This window comes from Mauremys mutica, chromosome 1 (genome assembly GCF_020497125.1).
Source record: "Mauremys mutica isolate MM-2020 ecotype Southern chromosome 1, ASM2049712v1, whole genome shotgun sequence".
NCBI classification, from domain to species: Eukaryota; Metazoa; Chordata; order Testudines; family Geoemydidae; genus Mauremys; species Mauremys mutica.
This window is the reverse complement of record NC_059072.1, coordinates 204,125,389-204,147,400: the sequence shown is the minus strand read 5'-3', so window position 1 is coordinate 204,147,400 and position 22,012 is coordinate 204,125,389. Positions and strand designations below refer to the sequence as shown.

Genomic DNA, 22,012 nt, shown 5'->3' with positions numbered 1-22,012 from the left:
CATGAGTAGCCAGCTGTGGGAAAGGGTTTACACTCACCAGTTGTTCTAAATCAAGCACATTTTGGACCCAATGTAAAGAATACGTTCATCCAGGAGTCAAGACAGGTTTGGTAGTGGTCATGAGTAGCCATTTATCTCTAATGGCTTTGGATTGCTGGTGTCATGCATCAGTGTTGTGCCCTGAGTGGAATTTCTTAAAATGAGCCTTCAGAAATTCCTTATGAGATCATGAAGCATGCACCTGGTACAGTGCAAAATTAGATGCATTCTGATCACATCCAAATGTCCCTTTCTCGGCAGCTAAATACAGACATTCTGAAAGTCAACCCAAATTCCACTCTACACCCTTGCATGCTCAATAATATGGAAGCAAGCTTCATAGGTTGGGGAACAAAGTTCCAGCTCTCAAAGTACCTAACATTTTAGTTCACATACCCAGCTCTATCTAATAAAAACATAAATCATTGTCCATATGGGATTGGACCTGTGGTCCACTGAGTGCAGTATCCTGTCTGACAGTAGCTAGTACCAGCTGTGTCAGAAGAAGGTTCAAGAAAACCCATAGTGGGCAATTATGGTGGTCACAGGGCAAGCTTCCTCATACTTCAGGGGTCCCCAACGTGGTGCCGGCGGGGACATCTAAATGCGCCCGCCTCCTGGACAGCGGTCGAGCATCTGCCGAAATGCCGCCGAATTTCTGCGGCATTTCGGCAGCGACGCCTCTCGATGGCGCTGCTTGCCGCTGACAAGCGACGTCATTGAGAGGTGTTGCCGCAGAAATTCGGTGGCATTTCGGCGAATGCTCCGCTGCTACCACAGTCCCCAAAGTTTGGGGACCACTGTCCTACTTCTTGTTAGAGGTTGTCTTGTGATTGAAGCATGATTGTTGGACTCGATGGAAATTCAAGGAATCTCAGTTGCACTGGGTGAAAAGACCAGTCCTTTGCAAACAGGGACTCCTTCATCTGAACCTGGACCACCTACAGTTAAGAGTCTGGGCACTGGAAGAGAAGTGTAGTTCAGTTCTTCATTAACCTTGTTGATGCATTTTGGTATCCAGACAGAACTCAATCAAGAAACTTTACTCACTGGTCTGGTAAAATTATGTTTCTGTGAGAGGGGAAATAGTAAGTTATTTTCTGGTCTGGGACAGACTTTTTTCTATACAGTAACTCCTCACTGAACGTTGTAGTTACGTTCCTGAAAAATGCGACTTTAAGCGAAATGATGTTAAGCGAATCCAATTTCTCCGTAACAGTTAATGTAAATGGGGGGTTGGCTCCAGGGAATTTTTTTTGCCAGACAAAAGGCATTATATACATTTTAAACAAGCAGTTTCATACAGGTATAAGTTTTAAACAATTTTAAAGAAACAATTTAATACTACAATCATCATTGCTGAGTATGAAGCTTGGTTGAGGTGGTAGAGTCAGAGAGTGGAAGAGGGTGTGGATTGTCTGGCTGCTCCTTTTGCTGTTCTTGCAAGCACGGGCACTGACTTTGCTGGGGCAATCAGCTGGTTTGCGGCATTCAGGACGCTGGGGGGAGGAGCCGAGACGCGGCGCGCAGCTTCCCCGCTCCCTCCCCTGCCTCCTGCCCGTGGCAATCAGCTGGTTTGTGGTGTTGAGGAGGCTGCGGAGGGGGTGTAGGGGAACTGATGGGGGGCTGCCAGCTGTGGAGAAAGCAGGAGGCCAAACGACGTTATAGGGGAGCATTGCACAATTTTAAGAGTATGTTCTGTAATGGAGCAGGGACGTAACATTGAAGCAACGTTGAGAGAGGACTTTAAGTGTGGAGTTACTGTATTTGTACAATGCCCAGCATGATGGGGCCCTGGCCTCTGGATGCTGCTGTAATACAAAGTAGCAGTGTCTCCGCTACATTAAAATTTCTCCACATTGGTTAATTGGAGTCCTATGACCAAGCACCATAGCAAATCAGGTATGAGCCTGGTGGTGTTTTTAGGCAATCACAGTAGGCTGTCCACCTGAGTTTCATCGGGGTCAAGTTTAATTGGAGTGACAAATTAAACAAGCTCACCTTTCTAGTTGCCATTACCTCAGAAAGTTGCTGTGGACAAGATGTTAAAATCCTGCATGGCATGCTGAACATCTGGAAACTTTATGGAGAAGGAATCAAGGTTTTCTTTACAAGGTCCCTAAAGGCATTGTGGGGATGGGGAGGTGGAATTGTATGAGACATGTATAAATAAGATTTGCAAAGTAGATTTCCATTCTTCTTTAGAGGCATCCTTTGGTAGGAAGGTGCTTCTGGGTTGGTTCCCAAATAATTCTTTAAATTACAAAGCTGTGGCTTTATTTGTGGGCAAGCTTCCATTTCTACCTGTTGTTCTACTTAAAACTCTGCTGCTTTCTTTCCCCCTCTTATGTTGTTCAGTGCATGCTATTTCACATTAGTGATGAATGAGGAAAGAAGCTGTGCTGCAGAATGTGAAATTTAATAACTTTCTGCTAGTAGCTTCTCTCCTCATTCATCCTACCCTAGTAGTCTGATGAAAAGCAAAATATAATTTGTAACATTTAATTTTTTTTCTCTAAAGGGAGAATAAGAGACAATTGCATGAAGGTTAATATATTGGGTTTGTCTTGATGCTAATAATTGGTTGCCTGAAGTATTTCTGCAGCTTTGGAAGAACTTTTCCAGTGGCCTGAGCTGGAGGGCTGGGCTCAGTCCTGGAGCCTCCAGCAGCAACATTGAGCCACCTCCCATTTCCACTGGTGGGGGGCTTTAACCAATTAGTGATCAATGAATGAGAGAAGCTACTAGCAAAACAAAAAAAAACCCAAACCCCAGAATGCCTTTAGAGATAGGAACTAGATACAGTATTTCAGGTGATATACCATTGAGATATTATAGCATAATACTCAGTATTTTTCATGCTAGTCTTTAGGCATACTATCATTTACTTAGCTTTTTTGATCTCTTCTGCACTGCAAGCAGAGTTGGTACTTGTCCTTTGAGTGGTCACTTAAAACAGGTTTCATTGTAGAATACAACAAAATTCAAAGGAACTGCTATTGTTTCTATTATCCCATGGAACACGTGGTATTACCCTGCATATTGTGAGTTCTTTATACACTCAGTTAGCCTTACTGTGCAAAGAAAAATAGTATAGCTGCACTAGGACTATCAACGTTGTAAGGTGTAGTGTAATCAAAAATACTTACATCTTTTACTAGTGGACATCAGGCCTAAATTTAAACAGACACAGTCTGTAAATGCAAACAGTGTTAACAGCTACTTATATACAATTTTGTGCATTAAAAACAAAATTGGCCATTCCTACATTAGATGGCAAAGTATTCTGAAAACTCATCTGCAACAAAGAAAGGTTAAAAGACATTTTGTGTTCCTAAACATCAAACCCCCCATTTTATGAGATTAGGCAAGAATTTACAGTGTCAAACTTGGCAAGCATATAGCTTATTAAATTCTCATTTATTCTTTTGTTTCTGTTCTTTCCTCTCTCACCTTCCCCATTTACTATAAAACTATAGTTGATCAACCTGAGGAATTAGGAGCTAGTGTTTCTGTAACTTATGAAGAAATGGAGAAGCTACTATACAAACCACAAGAGGGAGAATGGGGGAAAAGATCTCGAGATGAAGTATGTGAACGGATTATCAGTGGCATTGATCAGCTTCTGAATCTTGGTGAGAACACAGAAAATTAGTCAGTTCATTGCTCTCATAGCAGTAAACGTTTTTAATTCGGTATCTGAGACATAGTGCTGATCCTTTTTTAAAGATTTATGATGAAGTACTGTAGTTATGTTTGCAACCTGGTATACAACCTTTATCACAAATCTGTATTCAGGTTCATACATAACCTGTTTTGTTAACAGTGGTTATAGTATAACAGTATGAATGCCTGTATGAAAATCCATATGTATACAGGCTTTGAATTTGTTAGCTCAACTAACTGAAATATTACTATTTTTGACAGACATTTCAGCAGCTTTTGCTGGTCCAGTTGATCTGAGTACATATCCAAAGTACTGTACAGTGATAGCTTATCCAACGGATCTTTGCACTATTCGGATGAGACTAATCAACCGGTTTTACAGGTTAGTCTACCTTAGCAGTAGAAAGGAGGAAAACTTCATTACCTTCACTAAGTTTCCACCAAGTTTCCATCAAGTTAAGTGACCTACAAAGATCTAAACATTTTTTGGAGAATGCACCAAAAAGGGAAAATGTTCTGTTTGTAAACACAGTGAAAATGAATAGCTACTAATATTTTATAGTTATCTAAAAAGTGATTAGTACTGTAATATATATTTTAAAAAAGATACTAGTTCCTTGTTTTTTCTTCTAGTGATATCACAATTATAAACATTGGTTGAAATTATAAACAAAATTAGTTGAGCTATTTTGGAATAAATGAACATGAAAACTGCATGTCTGATTTTTAAGACTAGCAGTCAGGTAACGTAAATTGAATTTCTGAAGTGCCATGCTTGTCATAGATTTGAGGTAAATTTCTGAAAATGGGACTTGGGCATTTAAGTGACTTAGGAGCCTGAGTCTCATGTCTTCTGAAATTCTTCTGAAAATGTGGCTTAGGTACCTAAGTCGCGTAGGTGTGTTTGACAATGTTAAGAATGCTTTAGTTATGATACATGGGGCCTGGTTTTCAGAGATGCTGGATGCCTGCAGTACCCATTGACTCTAATGGGAGTTGTTCTTGCCCAACACTCCTGAAAATCAGGCCCCTATTATCTCTGCATTTTAGTTTCCTCATCTGTAAAATGAGGATAAAACTCACCTTTTGTGAAGTGCTTTGATATTTATGAATAAAGTGGTAAATATATATTTGCCAATTATCATAATTTGGTTCATAATTAGCTATAAGGATTTGGAATAGTAAGTGATAAAATTAAGCCCTGTACATGGCCATGCAGCACATCACCTCCATTTGCTTATAACTTGGGTCCTCAGTTTCTTCAAACTTGCAGAGGACCTTTACTCAATAATCCTTCCTCTCAGGCTATGATGACGAGGAGGATAGAAATATGAAAGATTGGGGAAAGTCAAAAATTAACAGGCGGGTGGGGAATTACCCAGTTTGAGATGGTTATGTCTTAGGACAATGTGGAAAGAGGTCATATTTTGCCCCCTTTTTTGCCTCTTGGAATAGTGCTCCTTCTCTCTTTAGAGGTGACTAAGATAACAAAATACATATGTTTTCTGTATGCTGCATTCTCAGTACTCTGATATCAAAAGAGGCATCATGTCTGTGTGGCTGAAAATAGAATTTGATACAATATACAGTACCAATTAAGTAACAGGGTTTTTATCCTCTTCAGATGGGTCTCATTAAGTTTTAAAATAATATTTGGACTTGAAAGCTTATGAACCTCCAGAGGAACTCAGGCCAAATGCAGTAGTGTCTATGCAAGTGAGATTTCAGAACCTGGGGGTTCCAGAATGCTTATTCTGAGCCATCAATATTTTGGATAGCTGGAAAAAAGCCTACCATTGTGGGTATTACCCCAGAAGCAGTTGGTTTTGAGGACTAACTCATGGGAGCCTGGTAGACACAAACGTCATATACAAATTAACTAGTTTTAATGTAGTTTTATCTTGATTTGTATTTTTTTTCAACTTAACTGACTCATGAAAGTGTTCCACGCAATGTATGATTGTGTAGTCTGATAGTTGTGGAGAAATATGAAAGTATTTCAGTATGTCAGGAGAGTGCTCAGAAAAATATGCACTTAGGCCAGGAATATGCTAAATCCTAAATGCTTAACTATCATTAACATGTATCAGAGGGATAGTTGTGTTCTGGATCTGTAAAAAGTGACAGAGTCCTGTGGCACCTTATAGACTAAGACGTATTGGAGCATAAGCTTTTGTGGGTGAATACCCACTTCATCAGACGCATGTCGTCAGACTCTGTTGCTTTTAGCATTAACATGAATCTCAAAATTGAAGGGGTGGGAGGAAAAAAAGATTACTGTATAATGTAGAAAGGGGTACTTATAAATTGTTGGATGCCAAGTAATTTTGTTTTCAAAATTACTAAAAACATTTAGTTTAGAGTCTTACTGCCAACTCATGAGTGTGGCTTCCACTATTGACTCACAGGGATTCTTCTACATTGCGTAGGGGATAGCAAGCAAACATTTAAGCCCAAGCAAAGTAATCAGTTATTAACCAGGGCTATTTCATTATTAAAGAAAGGAAAAGAAAACAGCACAAATGACTGAACACAAATAATAAAGTGGTTATTTCTGTTACGATCTCTTCTGTATGTCTCTCTATGGAGAGCTTTTGACAGAGATTATGCCCTGATAGTGAACACCTGTGAAGTGTGCTTTCCTCTTTGGTAAGTTAAGACCAAAGTGTATTGTTTCCCAAATTATTGTGAATCCATTCTTTAGTATATCCCTAGATAACAAAGAATCTTTATAGATGGGCAAAATAATTTTGTATCAGGGAATGTGGACCTTTTGGTTATTAATAAATAACCAGCCAATTTATAGTTGATAAAGTAAGCAATCTTAAAAACATTTTATGAAGCCCAAGAAAATATTTAAATCAGTTACTTAGAAGAAGCCATTTAAAGAGCTGTCTTGTGACAAGCCAGTTAAGCAATATTAAGAATCTAAAATCTAATTGAATCCCCCTTTTCTCTGTGTACAAATGTTTAGCCCCCATCTCTTCTCATGAATGCATAGTCTAATCACTTGATTAACAGGATAAACTGTTAGTATTTTAAATTACAACAGCATTTCAGTATTCCAGGAAATCATTACAGGAGTTTTAAATCTAATCCCTTGGTGGTGGCTTTAACTTTCTCTCACCAATCCATGTTGAAGTCTTGGGGTCGTTTTCCTGGGGTTGGTTTCTTCTTGAGTCTTCTCTCTTTTTCTTTCTTGTAGAGGTGGACAGGATGAGTTATAGAGTGTTTGCTGTTAAAGCAGAATATCAGGGAGTGAGAGTTCTCAGTTTAGAATCTGATACCCTTTTTCTTTCTTTTGTGACATTATAAGAGAACATTCATGCTTGCTTAGATTCAGGTTGGTTGCCCTCTTTCAATGGCTTCATGCCTTCGGCTTTGGTTTAGGTGGTGGTTTAATCTCCTGAATATGCAGTCTTCTTAATGAATATACAACATTTCTTTATTGCCTTTGTTCTTCTTGTGGCAGGAAAGAGCCAGAAAATTCTTAGTTCATTTTAACTTTCTTTTTATTCAGTCCATTTTCTGAGGGTTTTTTTCCTTTTATTAGTTTGATAGGAAATGAAATTCTGTTGTCAAATAGTCTTGTTTTCAATGAGTTTTTCATTCTCAGAACAGTTTTTTAAAGTTATATAACTCCTAGCAAGTCTTTAGCCTAAGTTGTTGACTTTACATGGCAATTTTTCTAACAATGATTTTCTTGTCTCTTGCATTGAGTGAGGGTTTGCTTGTCCACTGTCAGTAATCAATTAATTCCCCATTAATCTAAATATTCTATACTTAAATGGCTTCTTGCATTAGTAATTAGTCTAATATCAAATGTCCTTGCTATATTTGTATATAAAACATCTCACTACTCATACTGCAATGATATCAGGCAGTTGTTATATGAAGATATGCATTTTGATACCAAATAGTTGGAAAAATACATTAAAAGAAGCTTTTACTATCTTAAGCATTTGAGAAACAATAACTGTTTTCAACTTTAAGTGGAAACACGAGTTGGAAGTAAGCAGCGTCTTGTGTAAAACGTTTCTCCCCATAAATGTTGTCCAAGTCTGAAGAATGAAGACAAAAGTTATCAATTTCAATAAGGATATTTCTAGAATTTTTTGTGTGGGTTTAAAATCAGATTTTTCTTTGAATAGTGGTGATGGTGGGGGGAGATGGAATTAGGCCCACTTTACCTCTGGGTTTATTTCTCTGATAACCCAACCATACAGTCTGTTCATAATCAGGTTTCTTCCTAAAAGTATTTACATGGTTTGTTTACTTGATGTTTGCTTATCCTTGGGAGATCGAAGCAGAAACCCTCTGGAATTTCTTTGATTAGCTTCAACATTTTGTAACAGAATTAGCCAAACATGTATATTATTTTTTCAATCATTCTGGATGTAACATTCTTGTAACTATACCTTAATATTCAGTAGAAGTTCAAACAAGTTGGTAACTACTTAAAATACTTTATTAATATCATTTTTGCATCAATATTGAGGTCTCGCTCCCCTCCCCCCTACAGCTGAGACTTCTCTGGCTAACCCTGAATACTTTTTGCTGTTTTCCATATGAATTGTTTTAAATGAGATTAAGCTGGGGTTTGATACTAAAGGATTGCCAATTTAGTATAATAGACCTAATAGGGACAGATATTTACTGAATTTTTTTTCTATACTCCTTTTTAGTATCAAAGAATGTTAATTTGTTTTATAATCTTAAAGGAGGATCTCTGCACTGGTGTGGGAAGTCAGGTGTATTGAAAGTAATGCCAGCACCTTCAATGAACCTCAGAGTGCTATTGCTCGATCTGCTAAGAAGATCACTAAACAGCTGTTAAAGTTCATTGAGTAAGTCATATTTCAGTCTGAATATAATTGTATACATATTTCATTTACCTGGGTTGGAGATAGCACTTGAATTTCTCTCAATTTTGGCTGACTCTTTCTTTCTTTCTTTCTTTCTTTCTTATGAAGAATAGCTGAAGCCTTTAGAAACTTTCAAGTTCTAAATATTTCCTGAACTATTTATCAAACTAACTTTGAAGCATCTTGATATGTCTAGAAAAGGGAAATTTTTAGCACTCCAATTTAATCAGCATTTATTATTCAGGATTTGAGAGAGGTCTTTCAATAGAACTTGTTCATGAGAAAACTTTTTTAGCTGCAAGCAGAGGCTTCTGCTCATCCCCACACACCATCTACCCTGAATATAGTTTCGTTAGCCATTTAGAGGTAAGTCAGTTTTAGGCCTGGTCCACACTACGAGTTTATCTCGAATTTAGCAGTGTTAAATCGAATTAACCCTGCACCCGTCCACACAACGAAGCCTTTTACTTCGATATAAAAGGCTCTTAAAATCGATTTCTGTACTCCTCCCCGACGAGGGGAGTAGCGCTGAAATCGACATTGCCATTTCAAATTAGGGTTAGTGTGGCCGCAATTTGACGGTATTGGCCTCCGGGAGCTATCCCACAGTGCACCATTGTGACTGCCCTGGACAGCAGTCTGAACTCGGATGCACTGGCCAGGTAGACAGGAAAAGCCCTGCAAACTTTTGAATTTTATTTCGTGTTTGCCCAGCGTGGAGCGCTGATCAGCACAGGTGACCATGCAGTCCCAGAATCAAAAAAGAGCTCCAGCATGGACCATACTGGAGATTCTGAATCTGATCTCTGTATGGGGAGATGAATCAGTTCTATCAGAACTCCGTTCCAAAAGACAAAATGCCAAAATATTTGAAAAAATCTCCAAGGCCATGATGGACAGAGGCCACAACATGGACTCAACACAGTGCTGCGTGAAACTTAAGGGGCTGAGACAAACGTACCAGAAAGCCAAAGAATGAAATGGACACTCACGGAGGGAGGAGCGACTGACGACTGTAGCTAGCCCACAGTTCCCACACACTCCGAAAACCATTTGAATTCTTGGCTGAGCTCCCAAAGCCTGAAGGATCAAAAACATTGTCGCAGGTGGTTCAGGGTATATGTCATCAGGCAGTCCCCCCTTCCCCCCCCATGAAAGCAAAGGGGAAAAAATCGTTTCGCCTTTGTTCAGTGTCACCATATGTCTACTGGATGCTGCTGGCAGACGCGGTGCTGCAGCGCTACACAGCAGTATCCCCTTGCCTTGCCTTGTGGACGGCAGACAGTACAGTAGGACTGGTATCCGTCGTCATCGTCCCATGGGTGCTCCTGGCTGGCCTCGGTGAGGTCGGCCAGGGGTGCCTAGGCAAAAATGGGAATGACTCCAGGTCATTCTCTTCGAGTTTTGTCTAATAGAGATTCAGTCCTGCCTGGAATATCATGCCAGCTGGAGGCTTCTGCCTCAGGCTGATCTCCCAGTCAGCAGCACCGCGTGGTCATGCCTACCCCATGCTACCAGGGCTCACAATCAGATACTTAGACCTCTACATTTTGCTACAAATAGAAAAATTAAGCTGCCGTTTAGAATTGTCCCCCAACATACATATCCTGAGACATTCTGTATTTTACCAGTGTCAACCAAAGGCCCACACACAAATGGAGATTCAGTCCTGCCTGTGTTTCTATCCTAGTGCTTGTCACAGATTCCCATTTTCAGCTATAGGCTGAGCAAGTGCAGAATGGTGGTTCACTCTACTTCGCTGTAAGCCAACTGCCCTCCCCTCCCCCCTTTGATCTCTGCTTGCAGAGGCAATAAAGTCAGTGTTTCTTATTCATGCATTCTTTACTTCATCACACAAATTGGGGGATAACTGCCACGGTAGCCCAAGAGGGGTAGGGGAGGAGGGAAACAATGGGTGGGGTTGTTGCAGGGGTACCCCCTAGAATGGCATGCAGCTCATCGTTTCAGTGGGATGTCCGGGGCTCTGACCCAGAATGGCCGTTTGCCTCTCTGGTTCTTTAGTAGGCTTGCCTGATATTCTAGGCAGGACTGACTCTCCATTAGACAAAACTTAAAGAAGAGAATGACCTGGGGAGTCATTCCCATTTCTGTCCAGGGGCTCCTGACCAACCTCACCGAGGCTGGCCAGGAGCACCCATGGCAGCAGATGGTACAGTAGGGCTGGTAACCGTCTTTGCTAACTTGCAGAGGCAAGGGGATGCTGCTGTGTAGCACTACAGTACCGCATCTGTCAGCATCATCCAGTAGACATATGGTGACAGTGAAAAAAGGCTGAACGGGCTCCATGGTTGCCATGCTATGACGTCTACCTGGGCAATCCAGGGAAAAGGGTGCGAAATGATTGTCTGCCGTTGCTTTCACGGAGGGAGGATTGACTGATGACATTTACCCATAACCACCCGCAATAAATTTTTGGCCCCATCAGGCATTGGGATCTCAACCCAGAATTCCAATGGGCGGGGGAGACTGCGGGAACTATGGGATAGCTACCCACAGTGCAATGCTCCAGAAGTCGATGCTAGCCTCGGTACATGGACGCACACCTCCGAATTAATGTGCTTAGTGTGGCCATGTGCACTCGACTTTATACAATCTGTTTCCAAAAATCAGATTTTGTAAAATCGGAATAATCCCGTACTGTAGACATACCCTTACTACTGTCTGTCACACACACAAGTATTCTCTGCTCTTTTAATCAGTCTGCCTGATCTGGTGCATTTTAGATTTTATATTATTTTTCACACTATAGAAAACCTGTAGGCCCTCCTGTTTTATCTAGACCAGAATTAAAGACCTCATCCAAAGGCTAATTAACAAACTAGTTCTTGTAAACCATCTAGCATGGAGATGTTCCAAGCAAAGCAAGTTACCATTTGTCCTACTGATGACAAGGCCGTAATCTTAAAATGCTTTAGTTGACCTGAGAGAAATTGTTAAACATGTACTAAATTCTTTTCTAAATGGAGAATTCGGAACATTTTATATCCCTTCCCTTCTCAGCCACTGCCACCTGCTTTTCAGTGGAAAAACTTCTAGCCGGACATTCTAAATTCAGTTATAAATCTAACGTTAAGAAGCTGAGATGGATGCATATTATAATATATGAATTAGCTGTCCGATTATGCAGAAATCATTTGAAATTGGTAAAAGGAGTTTTTAATTAAATTATGTTGCCAGTGCCCTGTTTACTGAGTTTAAAATACGTTCTTTAAGCATGCCTTTTCAAGCCTTAAATTCTCTTGGAAAATTACTATTTTCCAGCATTCATATGTGTTTTAAAGTCTAGAAAGTGGTAACCATGTTTTTCCATTATTCATATAGTAAAGCTTTTAATTCTATTTTACAGTGATCCGGTTTGTACAAACATATTTGAACTTAGTAATACAACAGAAGATGAGCAGGACTCTCTTGATGCTGCTGATCTGGTAATAAACTCTTGTTGCTGCTGCTGCTGTTTTTAGTTTAAACAAATATTCAAAATAAGAGCATATTAGCAGTGATAAAGTACTGTCAATCTAGTTACTAGCAGCAGCAAAACTAATTTAAGATATATTTTTAAACTTGTATAACATGCCACAATTACAAATGTCTGGTTATAGAAATATACCTGCTACATATACATATATTGTATTCATAATTTCTATGTATATAATGGCTCAGTCCATTATTTGAACTTCCCCAAAGTTTGAGGATGTTTGGATCTGGTATAGGTAGATATACCATATTTCATAACTGTATTTCAATAATTGTTGAGTTGTGGATATTTACATGTACACTCCATGTGAAATAATATTTATTTACATTTTACAGATAAATCACTGTTGTCAAGTGCAGGATAGTTCTCCTCCTCCCCCAAATGTGTGTGGCTCAGTTACTCCATACCGGTTATTAAATGTGCAGTATATAGATATATAACTACATCTGAAGACATATTCATTGAATTATATGTAACTCTGGGTATCTTTCATTTTTTATCCCAATTTTTAAAAAAAATTAAAAATGGTATAATTAAATTATAATGCCAAGAGTTCAGAACACAGAATTATAGATGTGATGAGAGCCATTACTGTTTGATATAATTACATTCATACTTTTGCTCTGAATTGCTTTCTTTATTTAAAAAAGAGAAAATGATTATTGATTACTGCATTTGATTATGCAATATGAAACTAACAAATTCACTTCAGTATTTGAGAATAGTAATCTAATGCATTTATTTTAATGTGATGAGCTGTTGATAGCAATACATACAGTGAATGTGTACATTTGGAGTGCCAGCTTTCGGTGGAGTGCCACCTAATAAAAAATAGTACACTACTTTTACCAAAAAGACATTTCAAGCATTTTTTTATTCCTAAGCAAAATGCTGAAACGCACTAAGGACTTAGTCCAGGGAAACTCTGAAATTCAGTCCATTCGTGACTCTTATTACTTAAACCATGAAAAACGGTGTTTCTCCAAAGTTACTTTTGGTGGGCTTTTCATGCCTGGTTGTCTTTGCTTCTGAGCTAGACAGGCAAAACTTGAAAAGCCGTAAGATTTTTCATCTGCTACACACTGAGTCTCTCATGCCCTTTCGTGTTTAAAGTTGGTGGTATTGAGCCCTGGTTTGTCATAAGGTATCCTTTTTATATAAAAAGCATCTGATAAGAGGTACCGAGAGTGCAAGCATCCCTCTGATGCATCAGTGAAACCCCTAACTCTGGGTGCCTTTGCATCAAGGATTCCAGTATCATCCATCCATTGGCAGAGGCCCTGGAGGTTTTTCACCTTCCTCTGCAGCATGGGGCCTGGGTCACTTGCTGGAGGATTCTCTGCAGCTTGAGGTCTTCAAACCACGATTTGAAGACTTCAGTTACTCAGACATAAGTTAGGGGTTTGTTACAGGAGTGGGTGAGTGAGATTCTGTGGCCTGCATTGTGCAGGAGGTCAGACTAGATGATCATAATGGTCCCTTCTGACCTTAAAGTCTATGAGTCTAGGACATGATGCTGGAGTCAGGAATGTTGAGTACTGATTTGTGTTTAGTGTCCTAAATAAGTCACTCCTAATTTGAGGCCTTCTTAAAGGCTGCAGTATCTCCTTTGATGTTTCCCTCTTTGCTTGTCAGAAACTGTTGGAACTCCTAGCTTAACTGGACAGTTTTCTATAATGTCCATCACAATAGATACACCTCTACCCCGATATAACGTGACCCGATATAACACGAATTTGGATATAATGCAGTAAAGCAGTGCTCGGGGGGGGGGGGGGGGGAGGGCGAGGCTGCACACTCCGGTGAATCAGAGCAAGTTGGATATAACGCGGTTTCACCTATAACGCAGTAAGATTTTTTTGGCTCCCGAGGACAGCGTTATTATCGGGATAGAGGTGTAGTATGTTTACTATTTTCATTTTAGTATAAATTATAACGGCAGCTTCTTTGTCTGAATAGTTGTTACCTATTTTATGTTGTGAATTATTTTTGAAGTGGTGTGTGGTCTGTTTTGTAGGATGATGATAAATGTCTTCCAAGAACTTCTTACAGAAGAGTAAAAGTAAGTTGGCCTGTCCTTACCATAAATATTGAAACCCTGCCTGTCCAAAAAGGTGGTCAGCAAAAACAGTAGTGAAGTAGCAGAACCTAGTGGAGCGTGCTACCTTTTGTAATTAATGCCTTTCCTTACTTTCCTGGTGATAACTGCAAATAATCAGATACAAGTTTTTAAAGATTTCTTCAGGTTTTTTACTTATTCCTGTAATTAAGACATAATACAGAACATGCAATGGATAAAACTGATATTAAAACAGATTTTAATAAAACCAGACTTCAATAACCAAAGAACTGAAAATATAATACCTAATTTAAGAAGGGAATAAAGTGATCCAGGAAACTACAAGCCCCTTAGTTTGACCCTAATTATATGCAAGGTCTTAAAACAAATTTTGAAAGAGAAAGTAGTTAAAGGCACAGTGGTAAATGATAATTGGCTTAAAATAAACATGGTATTGCGAAAGGTAGATCCTGCCAGATCAAACCGATTTCTTTCTTTGTGACGATAACTGGTTTTGTAGACAAAGGAAATGCAATAGATGTACTCTAACTGGATTTCAGTAAAGTGGTTGATATGCAATTCTGGGTTCCGATGTTTAAGAAGGATGAATTCAAACTGGAATAGGTGCAGAGAACGGGTACTAGGATAAGAGGAAAGGAGAACCAGGAAACTTAAGGAGTTTGGCTTGTTGAGGCTAACAGAATGAATGCTAAGAGGAGAAATGATTGCTCTCTCTAAATACATCAGAGGGATAAACACCAGAAAGGAAGAGGAGTTATTTAACATAAGGGCCAGTGTTGGCACAAGAACAAATGGCTATGAACTGGCCATCAACAAGTTTAGGCTCAAAAATAGGCGAAGGTTTCCAACCATCAGAGGAGTGAAGTTCTGCAATAGCTTTCCAAGGCAGTACTGGGGGGTAAAAAACTTAACTTGTTTGAAGACCAAGTTTGATAAGTTCATGGAGGAGATGGTATGATGAGGTTGCCTAAATGTTATATGGCCCATCTGCAACGGCTACTAGCAGATATCTCCAACAGCTGGAGATGGGACACAAGATGAGGATGGCTCTCAGTTACTACAGAGAATTCTTTCCCAGGTGTCTGGCTGGTGGGTCTCACTCACATGTTCAGGGTGTAACCAGTGAACATATTTGGGGTCAGGAAGGAATTTTCCCTCAGATCAGATTTGCAGAGACTTTGCAGGTTTTTCACCTTCCTTTGCAGCATGGGGTACAGGTCGCTTGCTGGTTTGAACTAAAGTAAATGGTGGATTTTCAGTAACTTGAAGTCTTTAAATCAATATTTGAGACCTTCAGTAACTCAGCCAGACATTAAGTGCCTATTATAGGAGTGGTTAGGTGAGGCTCTGTGGGCTGCAGTGTACAGGAGGTTAGATTAGATGATCATGGTTAAAGCTATGATTTAGTCATGGAAGTCTCTGAATCCGTGACTTCTGGTGACCTCCGTGATTTCAGCCTGTAGCAGTGGGGAGCTGCGGGGTATCCCCACTGCCTCTGGTGGCCCTCAGAGCCCCAGCTGCCCCGCTGCAGGAGGTGTGGTGCCTGCTGATCCCCATTTTGTCACAGATATTTTTAGTAAAAGTCATGGACAGGTCACGGCTTCCATGAATTTTTTTTATTGCAGGTGACCTGTCCATGACTTTTTTACCAAAAATATCTGTGACAAAATCTTAGCCCGAATCATGATGGTCCCTTCTGACCTTAAAGTCTGAGTATATGAACCTAAAGTGCAAACGGTTGGAATTATTCAAGAAACAAAGTCTTAGGTCTTTTCTTTAAGGTTTATACTTAAGGGACACAGGACAGTGTTTTCAGCAAGAAAACAGCTAGAAAAAACACAAGATTTGAGTTTAACCCCTTTGATCAGTGGGAATAGTTTTCCTAAAGGAATTTTCAGAGATCAAGAAAGAAAGCACCTTTGCATTCCTGTTGCACTTGAATATAATACTAAGTTTGATCCTGTAGGCCAGCCAATAAGAAAAGCTAGGTTGAAGGGGGGAACATTCTTACTCAACACTTTTCAAAAATTGAAGAGAAGGAATTGCAAAAAATGCAAAAAGTAGAATCCTTTTTGCATTTTTTGCTAGTAATTTTCTCTTTCTTTACTAAGATACTCTTGAAGTTTATCCAGCAGTTTCTGCAATGTGTGTTTAAAATTCTAATTGGAATTATTTTTGTAACTTAGTTTTTTTTCTGGCAATAATTTTTTTTTTAAGAGACGGGTTATGAAGAGACGAAACAACGTAAAAATTAACTATGATGAAAATACCTGGAAGAAACAATGTATGGAACTGGTGAATTTAATTTTCCAGTGTGAAGATTCTGAGCCTTTTAGACAACCTGTTGATTTGGATCAATATCCTGTAAGTTATCCTTCATAAATCTTAGTGACTTAATGTTTGTCTTATCATTTCTCTCTTTTGGTACAGAACTTTGTACCATAATATGACTGTCATTCATGAAGTTTGCTTCATAGATCCGAGCTCTTGGAGCTAGTCCAGAACTGTTGACACAAATTAGTCTTGCCATGTGCCTAGGTATCTATGTCCTATGATAAGAAAACATCTATGAAAAGATTCATGTTGTTTGTATTCTTAATTCCTAGGTCTTTTTGTTTGTTACTGGAACTGCTTATCTCATATTAGTATCATTTTGTGTTGCTTGAAGTTAGTTCTAATGGGTGTTTAAAAAAAAATTTCAATTTTCTTGAGATTCATGGGCAGGACTGTCAAATGCTTAGCCATGAATTGAATCTGACCTGTTTTTTTATTTGTGGACCACAGGACATTAATATTCTATAGAATCTAAGCTTTCATTTGAAAAATAGTCAATTCCTAACCCCTATGGTTACAAAGAAAACCTTGCAAATGTAAACCAGTGCAGTGATTTTCGCAGACATAATGAAACGATGATTGAGAAGTGTGAACTCTTTTGCGTGCGTTAACTTCATTGGACTGTTAACTTTAAATATTACTTTCTTAAACCTCTTCATGGATGCCAGACTTTCACCCCACTTTTCCCCAGTGCTCACAAAGACAGGAAGACTAGCCTACAACTACTACTACTTAAGGAAGCCCTTGAGGCTAAACCTTCTGAATCTGTTCTGACTTCGGTTCAAAGGTCTAAAGAGCCAGCCTTGGCCCTGGTGGCCTCAGTCTGTTCTGCTCGACTGCAGGGTTCCAAGAAGCCGCAGCCTCTGCTGGGACTTGGATCAGTTCCTGTGACTCCCCCAGTCAAACCCCCAAGGTGATAATGTCCGAACTGAGGGCTGTCTGGTCAGATCCCACCACCTCGGTTCTGTAGGAAAGATTAAGGAACAGTTCAGCTGCGCTCGTTCGTTCCATACCTCATGCCTCTCAGCAGTTGGACTTTGATCTAATCCCTGTGGCAGCAGGACCAGGAACAGTTCAGCTGCCTCTTCCAGATCCTGGAAGATGTATGTACCTGTTGTCTCTGAATGAGGGTCATCACTGCCTTGAGTTTCAGATTCTGGGACACCGAGGAAGAAGCAGCATAGAAGCAAGATGGCCAACTCTAGCAGTGCCAGTTCCTGTGCATCAGAACTATGGATCATGTCTGATTCTGGTAAGGCTGCCACAGTTCCAGAGCAGGGTCCTGTTCCACCTCTAATTTCAGTAACAAACGAGACAAACCCATGTGTATCTTCAGATCCACTGTTGTTCTCTGACTCAATTTCTGTTTCGGTTCTGGCTACTTTCTCAGTTCTGGAAAGTTCTGTCACTATAACAACCTAAGTCTGCCTTTCAGGTTTGATATATGTCCTGGATCCAGGTGTGAAGTGCACAGCTCATAAAAGGAGGTGTGTATCCTCAGTTCCAGGGTTATCATCTTTGTCTCCAGTTGGGAAGAAAACAAATCCCATTGTTGTTCCTCTCTTGGATCATCTTCTGATCCCTTCTCTGAGGTCTCCGTCAAAGTCTACCACAAAGGACTGGATTCTCATTCCTCCCTCCAGATCTGTTACTATCCGTGGTACGTTCTTTCTCAGATCTAGACCCGGACCTTCTCCATGAGGAGGATAAATGAAGAATATAGAGACCTGTATTGAGATTTGGACTATCCTTAGGTCCGTCTCCTGTTGGCATCTTTCCGGCTCCCAGTGGTTAGGGAAACTGGCAGTCTTGGAGCTATTGCCGTAGATTTGAGAGGTGTGTGTACAACAGATTTTGATCAAGCTAATTGCAGTCATATTGTGTGCATTCAGCCGCCATGAATTAATAAAATAGAACAGCACATAGTTAAGGGTTAATTTGAACAAGCAGGGCTTCTGGAGGCAAGGTCAAACACAACCAGAGTCTTGCAGTTTCTACTAATCAGAATGGAAGGAGGGAAAGAAAGAGTCAACAGATTGAGACTGAAGAAAATAAGTGGATGAGAATCTTGTGCACCTTAGATATAGAACTTTATTATGACTAATATTGTTAGGAATGTTTAAGTAGTTTATTGAAGTAAGGAGAGGTGATGACTCAGTAGGGGGTCACTATGATCTGTGTGTTTTGTAAGTTAGTCTAGTAAAAAAACTATATAATAGAGTGTACTTGGGGGCAATTCTCTGAAGCTATTCTGAGACACTTTTTTCTGATACCAAATTCCCTGGTGGGGAAGCAACAGGCCATTGCTGACCTGCTGAAAATTATAGCATCTCAGATTTTAGGTAATTATTTGGATTGTTCTAAACATATTGCCTATGTCTGTGCGTGCTTATAGTTTTAGATAAGTGCACGCTTACTTGTATTAATCTTTTATCAGACAGCGTTGCTGTTTGCATTGATTTATTCTTGACAGCCCCTGGAGTGAAACAGTTTAAGTTACCACTGCTTTGGGTTCTGAAAACCCTGGGTAACAGGGCCCAGGGCCTTATTGATGACCATGCCAAGACCTCTTTAGTTACTCTTCTTGTGGATTTGGCGGCGACGTTTCATCTGCAAGGAATCTGAAAGCCCAGAGATCCTGTGATCTGATTCCCCTGGATCCGTTGACACTGCAGACAGTAATACCTGATGCCCTGTCTGAGGACAATGATGATGAAGAGAGAACTCTTTTCTTTCAACAGAAGCATTTAGAAACTGACGTCAAGCCTGACTTGTCACCGGATGAACGTGGGAGTGACTTCGTTCTCCTGTCCTTCTGAGGACATTCCAATTCTAGGACTTGGGGAATTGCATGTTGTCCACTCTGAATCTCCCTGCGGTACCAGTGGAAGAGACTTCCTATCTGGTATTTTATATCCTCGGTACCTCTGCCAAGAGTCAGATATCACTCCCCATCCTGGCTGGGTTTTTGTAGTCGGCCAAATCTGTGGTCCAATCCCACCTCTTGTCTACCTATCTTAAAGAAGGTGGACAAATTGTACCAGATGCCCTCTGACAGGTTCTCGTATTTTCATACCCACCCTGTGCACAACTTGCTGGTAATAGTTGCTGCCAGCAACAGGGCAAGGTTGGAACAACTACACTTCACCTTGAGTGACAGAGGGGAAAGAAGATTGATTCATTGGGGAGAAAGGTGTTCTCCTCATCCCTTGGTATTAGGATGGTGAATTATCAGGCAGTTATGTCTTGTGACCAGTTCCTTCTGTGGGAGAATGTTGTCTTCTCCAGGCTGTACCTGAAGACAGGAGAAGGTTGGCTAATGCCATCTTATTGGAGGGTCAGAATGTAGCCAGGTATTCCCTCAGAGCTTCCTTCAGTGCCTCAGACTGCTGCCAGAGGATTGGGTCTGCTGTGACTATCAGGATGCGTGCATGGCTTTGATCCTCTTGTATAATTATGGACGCCAGAAGTAAGCTTGGACGATTTCCCTTTTGAAGGGGAAAGTCTTTTCAGTATAAAGACTGGCAACTTACTAGAAATACTGAAGGATGCAAGTTCGACAGCTCAGTCTCTCGGGTTAATCCCACCCATTGAAAGGTGGCCTGGCCCTTCTTTCAATAGCAGAGGCAGCAATGCCCTCAGCCTTCAGCACCCTACTTTTCATCCAGTCAGAGACTCAAGTTACCAACAACAAGCCTCACGGTTACAGAAAGACTTTTCAAACAAGATTCCAAACCCAAATAGCCCACTTCCTTGTCAGCCCCCTCATTCTGGAACACCAAGCCTCAGTTTTGACATGATGTCAGAAAGTCTAGGACCAGCCAACTACCTTTTTTCTACCCCCTCCTTTGGAGACAGGCGCTACCCCATTTCATCCACAAATGGAGGCAGACAACATCAAACCAGTGGATTTTAGAGATCACGAGAAAAGGCTATGGCATTCAATTAAAAAATGCTGCCTTCCTCAAACTTCCTAGTCTTCAGGGACCCCTCTCATGAGGCAGTTCTCACAGAAGTGGAGAAGTTGCTTTTTTAGGAGCAGTCAGGGAGATTCCTGCTTACCTGAAGGATCATGGTTTTTACTCCTGATATTTTTGGGTACTAAAGAAGGATGGGGAGGGTTCTGATTAATATTAGATTTGATGGAATTGAACAAACACATATATGGAAATTTCATTTCCATACGCTGACCCTATCTTCAGTAATCCCTTGCTGTCAGTTCTGGATTGGTTCCCAACTCTCAATCTAAAGGACACTAATTTTCATATTGCAGTTTCAGAAACATCAAAAGTACCTTTGATTTGTGGTAGCTGGGCACCATTTCCAGTACAAGGTGCTTCCATTTGGCCTTTCTGCAGCACCCAGGGTATTTACAAAGTGCCTCTCTGTGGTGGTGGTGGTGGTGTATTTGAGGAAGCAGGGTATATTTGTTTGCCCTTATATGAACGATTGGCTATCAAAAGTCACTGTGTGTGGTCGTGGTAACTATGTGACAAGGCCTCAGTCTTTTCTTCTCAGCATCCGAAAGTCAATCCTTTGTCCTAAACAATGGATCCTTTTCATAGGTCCCATATTGGACTCAGTGGTAATGAGAGTTTTTCTACCTGGTGACAGGTCTCTCAAAATGAGGTAGTGTCTGTTAAGAATTTGAAGTTGCCCCACATAGAGAGTGAGGTTCTTCCTGAGTCTCATGGTTTTATGGCAGCCACTACCTATGTGACTTTGCCAATTTAAAAATGAGACCTCTGAGGGAGGTCCCAGGCTCAGTCGAAGTTGAGACAGCCTTTAGCTGTTGATCACTATACTTCAGAACATCATAGTCTCTCTGGACTGGTGGGCAAGCAGGACAAACATGCTCTGAAGTGTGCAGTTCAGTTCTTCAGGTCCATCTCGGACAGTCGTTTCAGATGCCTCACCCAATGTTTGAGGGGTATGCTTGAATCATTAAACAGTTTGAGGACATTGGTCTTCTCAGGAAAACATTGCACATCAGCATACTGGAACTAAGAACAGTTCATCTGGCTCTAAAAGCATTCCTCCATCAGCTGCCAGGAAAGGTTGTGCAGATAGTAACAGATACTTGGCAGACATGTTATATTAACAAGCAGTGGATGATCACACTGCCCCATTGTTTGCAGAGGTGATTAAATCTGTGGGATTGGTGTAGCTGCCATGAAATGTATCCTGTGACACTACATTTGGCTGGGGAAAGCAACATAGTTGTGGATAGTCTCAACAGAGACTGCTCTCAGATGCACATGAGGTCCCTAAAAGATTAGGTGGTTGACCATATTTTCCAGATGGGGTCAACCCAACTGTAGACCTATTTGCAACTAGGTTCCAAAGAACCCTATTCTAGAGTGGGTAGGAACAGTCTGTGTGTCAGATGCTTTCCTGCTGTGCTGGGAGAGGGGTATTTCTTTTTCCCTTCATACAGAAGGTGATAAGACAAGATAATACTCATTGCCCACTCTTGGCCACATCAGCAGTGGTTTACTGATCTCCTTCAACTGTCCAGTAGAGTCTTCATAT

At 40.5% G+C, this 22,012-nt stretch overlaps 1 protein-coding gene and 1 long non-coding RNA gene across 2 annotated transcripts in view; one reads left to right on the top strand and one right to left on the bottom strand.

Moving 5' to 3' along the window:
* The window catches only part of BRWD1 (bromodomain and WD repeat domain containing 1), a 138,707-nt gene that overhangs the window by 83,187 nt on the left and 33,508 nt on the right, over positions 1-22,012 (top strand). Inside the window, exons 30-35 of the mRNA XM_045002492.1 lie at positions 3,519-3,674; positions 3,967-4,087; positions 8,427-8,552; positions 11,938-12,016; positions 14,084-14,128; positions 16,364-16,510. Of these exons, the coding sequence (XP_044858427.1) occupies positions 3,519-3,674; positions 3,967-4,087; positions 8,427-8,552; positions 11,938-12,016; positions 14,084-14,128; positions 16,364-16,510 (674 nt within the window). The remainder of the gene's footprint in view (positions 1-3,518; positions 3,675-3,966; positions 4,088-8,426; positions 8,553-11,937; positions 12,017-14,083; positions 14,129-16,363; positions 16,511-22,012) is intronic.
* LOC123362148 lies at positions 1,424-6,953 on the bottom strand. The gene is made up of 3 exons (XR_006576355.1): positions 6,833-6,953; positions 2,059-2,158; positions 1,424-1,672 (listed from the first exon to the last, which is right to left on the bottom strand). It is a non-coding gene; the product is annotated as an uncharacterized LOC123362148 (long non-coding RNA).